The sequence below is a fragment of the Lynx canadensis genome, chromosome B4, assembly GCF_007474595.2.
Source record: "Lynx canadensis isolate LIC74 chromosome B4, mLynCan4.pri.v2, whole genome shotgun sequence".
NCBI lineage: Eukaryota > Metazoa > Chordata > Mammalia > Carnivora > Felidae > Lynx > Lynx canadensis.
The window spans coordinates 96,524,082-96,534,266 of NC_044309.1; the positions used below are offsets into that span (position 1 = coordinate 96,524,082).

A 10,185-nucleotide genomic window follows, 5' to 3' on the forward strand; every position below is an offset into this window, starting at 1 on the left:
GGAGCATTTCAAAGAAATTTGGCTCAGTTTCTAAGTATGAAAAAGGAGAATGTCAATGTCAGTTGTAACTGACCAGACCAAAGGATCTGTGTGACATACTAATAATGCCCAAGTTTATCTTACAGTCCCATTTCCTTTTTTGGGATTTTTGTTTCCTTATAGTAAACTAGGTTACTTTAAGTTGAAAGTTTTAAAAAAATTTCTTCCTTAGTCCTTAGATTGAAAATATAATAATAATTACTAAATCTAATTTTAAGTTCTTTTTTTGTTTTGTTTTTATTTTTGTTTGCTACAATTTGGACCTCTCTAAAACACTTTGAGCCAAATCAGATGAGCATCTGATTGAGCATCTGATGGTGCCCCACAGCCATATCTCTATTCACCTCCCTGGCTAGCCAGAAAAATGACTTTGAAATGTTTAGAGATCTTAATAGCAATAAGATAACATTAGTCAAATGGAGCCCTTGAAAAGTATTCTAAAAAAATCTTTAGAGTAATATTTCTTAAATTACTGCCTATATTAACATGAAGCCTTTTTTTTTTCATCTTTTCAGGTATGGGGAGGCATTATTTATGAATTCTAAACTCATTAGTGGAGTTACAGAATTTCTTAATACTGAAAGTGAACTCAAAGAGGTAAATATTTTAATATGAGTTCTAATGCTTTTCTTTTATAAACATATGAAGGCATACATTTACTTTATTTTTTCAACAGATTCATATCCATTTCTTTAAAACACACACACACACACACACACACACATTCATGCTAAAGACTTTACTCAATTCATTATTTGCAAATGTATTTCTATTATATTAAACATTAAATGCCTTCAAGAAATGTTTAAATGTAATGTTTCCCAAACTGGGGGACTCTACTCCAGAAATCTTTGATCCAATCAGTTGAGGAATAACCCAGTTTAGAAATAACAAAACTATCCTGTCACAATGACTCAGTATTTAGATACAAAGGATCAAGGCTGGTGTTAAGGTATAGAACTTGGGTCTCACTGCTTTGTGGACAGGCCTATACAGGAAGTAGATAACTGGATGTGATAATAATGCTTCATGCTATCTAGTCTGTTCAATAAAATGAATTCATATGTGTGACAGAGAATGTGTCTGACAATATATCTTGAGATTAATAGCTTAAAATTCTGCTTGATATGATTACACATGAATTTCACTGATGAAAATAAACAATTTTTTAAAGGATTAGTGTCCAGTTTGGAGTGTATCTAATGTTTCCTTCCTTTTTTATCTGGTTTATTTCTATGGAAATTTAAATCAGCTATTTTTTTTTTGACCATTAACTCACATTTGTGACACAGAGGGGTGGAAAATGGGGAGGAATAAATATGTAGGAGGGAGGAAAAAATATAAATACTTTGAAATGATTCAGATGAGCTGAGCTTCGACCATTTATCACTTTTTCGTCCATTGCGCAACTCCGTTGTAAAATATAGCTGAGATTTGGCATTGAGAATCATAGCTTCCTCAGCTCTCACTGACAGAACGCCTGAGGCTATGACCCAGAGATAATCATATTGAACAGCATTTCCCCAGAAGCATCAACCCTGGCACCATCCATAACATCTTCTAATATTGCCCAATGTTGTACGATTGTCCCCTATTCACTCACTTGGATCCCTGCAACACTAGGAGCTAAGCTAAGTCTCTGATTGTAATGATTTGAAATTCAATTTTTATCCCTGCTATGTGTTCCCAACCCTAAAGGATTTGGTTTTGAAAGCCGTAGCACATGTTTTACTATATTTTTTTTTAATAAAGGAAGCTAAATGGGAAGGACTTCTTTCCTACCCATATGAAACAGAAAGAAAGAACGATTGAATGAATGATTGCTTCCAATTTTCTCTGTATTCAAAGGAAGTACTTTTAATTCCTTGATTTTTATATTCAATAATTGGTGAAAGATTCATTTACTCACAACCTGAGAAGTCGAACACAGAAGTGAAAAATCTCTTCCACCCTTTCCTTCCCCTAGTCCTTCTCTCTTTTTGCTCCCTTCCTTCTCCTGTCTTCTCTCCTGTCTTTGCCTTTGCACCTTTCTTGCAGTCTTTCACCTGTTCCCTCTCCCACTTCTTCCTCAAACTGTCTTTCATACTTCCCTTGCTTCAGTAATACCCAGGCCATGAAAAAATATCTTTTTTTTAAGCTTATTTATTTATTTTGAGAGAGAGAGAGAGAGAGAGAGAGAGAGAGCAGGATAAGGACAGAGAGAGAGAGAGAGAGAGAGAGAGAGAGAGAAAGAATCCCAAGCAGGCTCCATGCTGTTAGCACAGAGCCTGACACAAAGCTTGAACCCACAAACCATAAGATCATGACCTGAGCCAAAAATCAAGGGTCAGTCACTTAACCCACTGAGCCACCCAAGTACTCTGAGAAAACATCTTTTAAATGGATATTAATTTGGGGCTCCTGGGTGGCTCAGTTGGTTGGGCATCTGACTTTGGCTCAGGTCATGATCTCATGGTTTGGGATTATGAGCCCCGCATCAGGCTCTGTGCTGACAGCTCAGAGCCTGGAACCTGCTTCAGATTCTGTGTCTCACTCTCTCTCTGCCCCTCCCTCACTCATGTGCTCACTCTCTCTCTCTCTCTCTCAAAAATAAAAAAAAAAACATTAAAAAATTTAATAAAAAATAAATGGATATTAATTTGATGTTATCATATGCCGACCACTTTGTTTTATTTATTTCACACATGGATTTCATATTTTTCCACTTGATTTAATTGCTATTTGAAATGTCCCAAGATACCCCTATAATGAAAGGTGCAGTTTCAAAACTGAAACTAAATTGTGGCTTTTATTCCATTATCCAGCAAGCAGCTAACTTCACAATACTGTCCATGGCATAAGCAACGAATCCCTTCACCATCTAGATACTTGTGCTGACTTTCTAGTTGGACAACTGCTGCCTGAGGCTTTTCCAGAGTTTCATTATCTAATCATTGTGTTTAAGATTGGGGACCACTGTTGTTGAGTGGCATGGGGGTTTACTTTGTATTGTTAATAACCCCCTTTCATTAAAATAAAAGGGGTTAGGAAATTCCAGACTCATCCTCTCATAACCAATGAGCTTCAGAAACAGAAAACCCAATATGCTCCCTTTGGATAGGGTATATTCTTATTTTCAAGAGTATCTAGATCAAAAGGGAATCAGCATCTTTATGAATTCTGAAAACTCAGTTGAGATTTTAATGATCCCCATCAGCCTTAGGGGCATTCAGTAAAGAAATGTGTATTGTTCCGAACTCCCTTCCCCAAAACTGCATTCTCGTACCTGACACTGGCAATTTCCTTCTAATTACATGGCTCCAGCAATTTGAACAATATTTCTCCATGAAACAGTGTGTTATTTCCTTAATTTTAAACTAATGGAAGTACAACCTGAGGGAGCCACGGAGGCCCTTGACAGTTTTTCATACTAATGTCTGTTAAGCAATTCTCTCCAGCACTCGTTTTTCTGCCTTTTTGAACCTAATCTACAACACGGCTGGGGAAGAACATAGATCCTGTGCATCACAGACACCCCACTTACAGTTTTAATGTTGAAAATATGAACCTCATAATAGGGCAATAGCTACTTCAATTCATTTATATAGTCACTGAGAGTATATTATGTTGTGTAATTTACTCTCCAAATAATTTACTTCGTGATGCTTAGGGTCTAGGTTACCCTAAAATAAGAGGTTTTTTTAATATTAAAATGTTTTCTAATAGAGAAATTAACAAACATGTCTAGAAATTTTAGGCTAAGAACGGGAAGCACAAACAACGCTGACATCTTACTAAATGCTATTTTATAAAAATGTCTAAACTTGCAACATTTTCAAATAAAAGCACAAGATGGCATAAATATTTAGGAAACACAACAATAAAAGCTAATAACAGCAGAAAATCTACCAAAGAGCTGCAGAAAGAAGCAAACTGGAATGCCAAGTGCCTTCCATCTACCTCAGGCCCTATAAAGTCAGGCAGGAGTCTGGAAGGTGCTATCATCACACCCCAGGTCCGGTTAGATGGCTGTTCTCACCATGCGTTTGTCAGAAAGGCTGTGGAAGAACATGAGTATAAGATCAATTTATGCCAGCTATGGAGAGTTGGGCCTTATGTGTTCTGATGAATAAGCTCCTCCTAAGATTCAGATGAGTTACCTCAGGCTCTCTGAGCTTGTGAAGGAAGTTATTTAGTGCACTTAAACGTTTATTTATTTTTAGGACAGCGAGAGACAGAGCATGAATGGGGGAGGGGCAGAGAGAGAGGGAGACACAGAATCGGAAACAGGCTCCAGGCTCTGAGCCATCAGCCCAGAGCCCGACGCGGGGCTCGAACTCACGGACCGCGAGATCGTGACCTGGCTGAAGTCGGACGCTTAACCGACTGCGCCACCCAGGCGCCCCAATTTAGTGCACTTAAATAGTGATTTAGGAAATGAATCCCTGGGGACCCACCACTTAACATTTTTTTATTGATAGTTCTTTTGCAGGGTAATCTGACCTACTCTTTGTGTCAATAACTCATTCATATTCAAACCCATAGTTTGTCTTTGAGGAGGACTTAAGAGTTTTACTTCCTGTGTTCAGGCTGTCTTGCTGTCTATTTCATCAAGGGGCCAAGAGCATGTTCCACAGAATCAAAGTTGCCAAAGGGTCATTTACCATTATCTGGCATATTTAGTACTGCCTAGGAAAGTATGTAATAGCACAGAATGTATTTCAAGAGGAGTAGATATAATTTTTTTCCTGATTGACATATACTACGTAAATAATACCACTGTAATATACATATGTAATATGCATGGCAATATACATATTTTTATAATAAAATATAATTCAAAACAGACCATGATGTATTATTTGTTGCTTTAGAAATATGGACTGAATGAGTCCAAACATATCAATACAAATGAATTATTGGATTAATCAGTTAAAGTTTAAAAATATGATTCAAATGTTTCTATTCAACTTCCTTTGAAGATATGTGTGAGCATGTTACAGGCATATATATATATATATATAGCAGATATTCAATGAATTCCAATGTCTTCCCTTCTTCTTCTTAGTATGTGTAAATTTGGTAAAATGTCAAATCAGTTTTAAGGGTAGCATCAACAAATCTTTGTTATATGTTGGATATTTTACATGTTGGTTATAAAAGCATAGTGATTGTGAAGTCTTATAAAGGACATAGCTCTGAGATATGGCTACCTACTGCTAATGCTGCAGGGGCACAAGGCTTTGTAGGAAAGTAGAGGATAAACTTTGAGAAAACCCATCGTATCATGTAATCAAAGTAATGCTGTCATAAACAAACCAAACTACCAGCGAACCAATTTCTAGATTAACTCAGAAAGATATTAAAAAGTCCATTTTAATTTCATCCTCCCCACCCCATATCTCCCTGTCCCTGAGTCAATCTTGATGCACTACATTTCCCTCCTGGCATATCTTCCATGTGGCACCCACCATGTGATGAATCACACCCCACACTAATTACACCACATAATGTTTCTGTGCTGCAAGTTGATTTTTCACATTCGCCTATTAGCATTGCGATTGTTGGTTGGTTGCCAGTTTTTTAAGCTATATCAAACAGAAAGAAAAACTGCTAGTATTTAATCTTGAAATAAAATCCCTAAACATCCCCAGAATATGTGAACTCTCTAGAGAAAATCTTTCCATAAAAAGAATAACAATGCATTTCAAAATTATAACATTTTAATTAAATGCTCGACGTCTCTAGCTAAATGAGTCCGCATTCTTGCTTCATTCCTTCTAAGTTGAGTTACTCAGGTGATTGCAATGTCATTAACCATCCAGTTTTCATATAGCATCATTAGTTTTTTCCACTAGCTGATAACTGGTAATCCCTTGCCACCAAAGATAATGTCAAGCCTTTATACTGTTTATTTGGGGAAGATAAAGACTAATTTTATCTCTACCAACAAAGAGTGAACTTTAACCCTCATATTCAGTTTTTAAGGCTATTTTGTACCTTGGATATGATTCATAATTAAAACTAGCCTTTGCCACAATCCCCTCAACATATATGAAAATATAAACACATCTCTTTTAATATTTGTCTATGAAACAAGAAGCTGAATTCGGAGCTCTTTGAACTGTAATGTCCACTCTTTTTTCCTTCCAGTTCTGAAAGAAACTACTTCACACCTAATGGATGCAATTTCTTATATTTCATTTTGTTAGTAAGATTGCTTCGCATATTAGATAGGCCTTCTGTAGGGGTGGTGGCACTTTGTTCCACATACAATCTTGTTTATATATGTTGGCCATGAGTTTCTCTGAGACATGTATTTTTACTACTCTAAAATGTGTCTTTTCAGCTGAAGAACTTCATGAAGAATTATGATGGAGTAGCTGCTGCCTCTTTCTTGAGAGCTGTGGAGACCGTTGAAGCCAATGTGCGCTGGAAAATGCTCTATCAGGATGAGCTCTTCCAGTGGTTGGGAAAAGCTCTGAGACACTAATAGCTCTATTATAAACAATTCAACTCAGAATTTTGGGAGAAAACTGCTTTATATGGAATGAGGAAAATGTGCTATGTGGAAAATGGCCAGATTTTCGGTGTTAACGTGTGGGAGGACTTTTTTCTTTAATTTTTGGTTTTGGGGGATTTTTTGTTTGTTTCATTCATTCTGTTTTGTTTCTCTACTGGGTGTTCTTCTCTAAAGAAACTCTTGCAAGTGAAACTAGCCATGATTGCTTCAGCTGTACATTCCTTGCTGTACAGGACCAAATATGATAGTGGTGCATGTTGATGTTACAGTCAGTTTGGAAAAACATATTCAGAATATTTTGTGCATGGTTGTGTGGTCCTGCCTGTGTTCAGCATGCTTATTTAAAATGTCCAATGTTGTACGTGAATATCTGTTACATCCAGGATGGGCATTATACAAAAGCACAAAGATTACCTATGACAATCAGTGTTGCGATGAAAGAAAAACTAAAAAGGAATTATATTCTTAGTCCTGGGCGATGTGAGAGGTAAAACAGCCCTTGAAGTGATCAGTGTCACTTATTTCAGCACTTGGATTGTCTTGCAATGATTCCTGTGTTACTAACTCATTTTCTTCGAGTTAAAGCTGTGTATACATTTAAAAAGGCATATAGATAGTGTATGCATATGTATATGTACATAGGGAAACCCTGTATGTATATAGTATGTTGCACACTGCACTTGTGCAAAGGATCTCTTCAAAGAAACTTTATCTCTTTTTATAAACTTATGCAAACTTTGAAAAAGCTTAAAAGAATTTATCTCAACGCTATTCTTCATGACAATTTCCTGACTAAATTTCTCAACTGTTATAGATTTTTTCATCTACTTCCTGAACAGTGGTCTATTCTACGTGAAAATGAATTCAAACAAAATTTATGTATAAACACTCTTCCAATTCTCTAAAGTGGCAGCCTCGTATCCTAAATATGGATTCTGTCATCATTTTGGTCAAACTTCCCATTGCATCAAACAATTGTGCACACTTAAGAATTCTCAGCGCTGAGAAGGTGTTTCTTTTCCATCTTGTTTGTTTTTCCATCTCATGTTGGGTGGTCCAGAGGGTTGAAAATTCTCTCTTGTGTGTTGGTCTTTGTGTCTGTGTCGATCTAATCCTCCATTAAGTGACCGTACCTCAAGTACGTCTGATACCATTTAATGACCTTTGATGCCAGTTGTGCCGTCCGTTCCGATGAAAGTTACTTTCCTTGAGCAAAGCTCTTCCTTTGCCATTGACAGCTGTCTTCCGCCAAGGAATTTTAAGTAGCCCTTCTCATGGCTGTGTGTTATGTAACACAAGTGCTTATTTTACATGGCATTCTCACCCAGTAGGCCAGCTCTCCAAACGTTGCTTAGATGCTCCAAAATGAACATATTTTAAGTTTGCCGTTATAAAATACCAGCACAACTACTGGACCTAAGCTAAAAGTTTGTGGACCGCTTTCTATTTTCCTGAAGTTCTCCACTCTTCCACGTCTCCTTGCAAATTATTGAGAAAGATCTATTCTAATCGTCACTGAACACTGGGAAAAAAAAAATAGGTGTTTTAAAACCAGAGTCATAGATTTATTTTGAGTTTAATAAAAAGTAGCAATTTCCTAATCCATTGAACAAGTATCACCTAAAATTGAATTTTATCTTTTTTGCAGTTAATATCTATTACTCATACCTAAATTTTTCAGCACTTCATTCAATTAAAACACGTGAATTTTAAATACACTATGTGGATTTAGTGAGACATAGTAATACTTAGCATTAAATCTAAAAGTCGTCCCACCTATCAGAAGTCATGTGATTTAACTAGTACTTACACATATGTAAACTCCATAAGAGACAAGTTCTGGACATAACAACAATAAATATCACACTGCCGTAAGGGTCCAAAACATGTATGAGCATTGGATTCACGTAATAGAGATAAATAGATAAAAAATTAGAGGTGGATGTCTTATTTTGTGTCATGAATTACTGAAAATTCTTAGTTGTGACATTCTTTTGAGCGAAGTCATATTTCCAGATTTGAGTTAGAAAAGCTTTTATAGTTCTTTTTCCTCCCCACTGTTAATAATCTCAATCCTCTTTCAGTATTTTAGTGGCCTTGAACAACTGGTTTAGCTACAATGTCAAATCCTAAATGTGTAAATTATGTGCAATGTTCAATACCTCATAGAATGTTTGTTAAACGGTATAATAATATCAATGGCATTGAGATGGGATTTCTGTTCTACATATTTTTCAATAATTTGTCCTTTCCAATGTTGAAGATTATATCAGGCTTTAACGTTTTTTAGTTGTTTAAATAAGTAATATTTTCAAAATAATAAAATGACCAATGATATCTCTTGGAATATTCTGTAAAATGTAGTTATAAAATTCTATTTTCTACATAGAGTTTTTATCTTTTTTCTCTTCTTTGTATGCTTTACAAATCCTATATATGCACGAAATAACAAATTGTTGAAAGTGTTCAGTACTTAGGCTTACCACATTACTGTGCCAATATATGTACCACAGCAAAATTTGGTTCCAATTAGACAAGGCTAAATTATTTACCATACTGAATATTAAATATCACTAAGTAAGTTGTAAATAAAAACTTTTCCCCGTTTTTACACATTTTTCCTTAAGATTTTCTTAAAATCTTTAAGATGAAAAAAAAAAGTAGAGAAGCACAACCTCTAAGGTTACTATCTACAATTGTAGGCTTATTCCTGAGTTTCAATAACCAGATTTTAACTGCAGTTTAAACTGACTTTGGTTTATATTACCTCTAAGATAATTTATATTATAGGACTGGGCTTTTTGTGGCAGTACTGTTTACAAATATAACTTTAATATCTTACAAGCTTATTCAGATTAGAATGTATTTATAAATTGAATTTCATTTTCAAAGAGCTTTACACATGCTGTTTAATTTGGCTCCTTTCAAAAACATAATAACTTATGTTAGCCCTGATAGTCTGATGAGAAAACTGAGGTTCAGAGTAGAAATGTGAACCATTTAAAATGATACAGTTGTTATTTGGGGAACAGGCACAGTAACCTTGGGCTTTCAGTGAAACCTTCCTACCACTAAACTAGAAAGGCATTTTTGAAATACTTCTATCCGTTGCATTAGCTGGAGATTTTCCTAATACCAGAAGCAGCATTAAAATATGTGATGAAATATGTCTACAGTAATTATATTATTTTTCAAAGTCTGTGTTTCTAATTTGCATGATTCAAACAACTGGGTGAAATGTTCATCAGCAATCACTTTAGTCCATACAAGCAGCCCAATATTGTTACAAAAATATAGTTCATTGATTATAGTTTCCTTTTATTATCTTTCAGTGACTACTGTTTAAATATGACTTTAAAATGGTGATAATATGCTTTATTTTTACACATATTTCTCTGAAAAGCTCTATCTGTAGTAACAGATGGTCAGACCACAGATAAAATGGTTTCCATCTAAATCAGTGAAAATAATATTCGGTAAAATGTTTATAAATCTATGCAGACTAAATTGTGAAAAAACAGTGTTTGTGCCACTGCAGTCCTGGATTAGCTGCAGAAAAGGAATTCCTAAAGAAGTTTACAATAATATATTTAATTAAAATCTGGCTATTAGAATTTTAAGGATTTTTTTTCTAAGAAATTGAA

General features: G+C 35.3%; 1 protein-coding gene across 1 annotated transcript in view; it reads left to right on the top strand.

Annotated features, from left to right (window-relative positions):
- The window catches only part of TRHDE (thyrotropin releasing hormone degrading enzyme), a 383,925-nt gene extending 374,994 nt beyond the window's left edge, over positions 1 to 8,931 (top strand). Inside the window, exons 18-19 of the mRNA XM_030323249.1 lie at positions 555 to 636; positions 6,368 to 8,931. Coding sequence (XP_030179109.1) covers positions 555 to 636; positions 6,368 to 6,511 — 226 coding nt within the window. The 3' untranslated portion in view covers positions 6,512 to 8,931. The remainder of the gene's footprint in view (positions 1 to 554; positions 637 to 6,367) is intronic.
- The last annotated feature ends 1,254 nt before the right edge of the window (positions 8,932 to 10,185 follow it).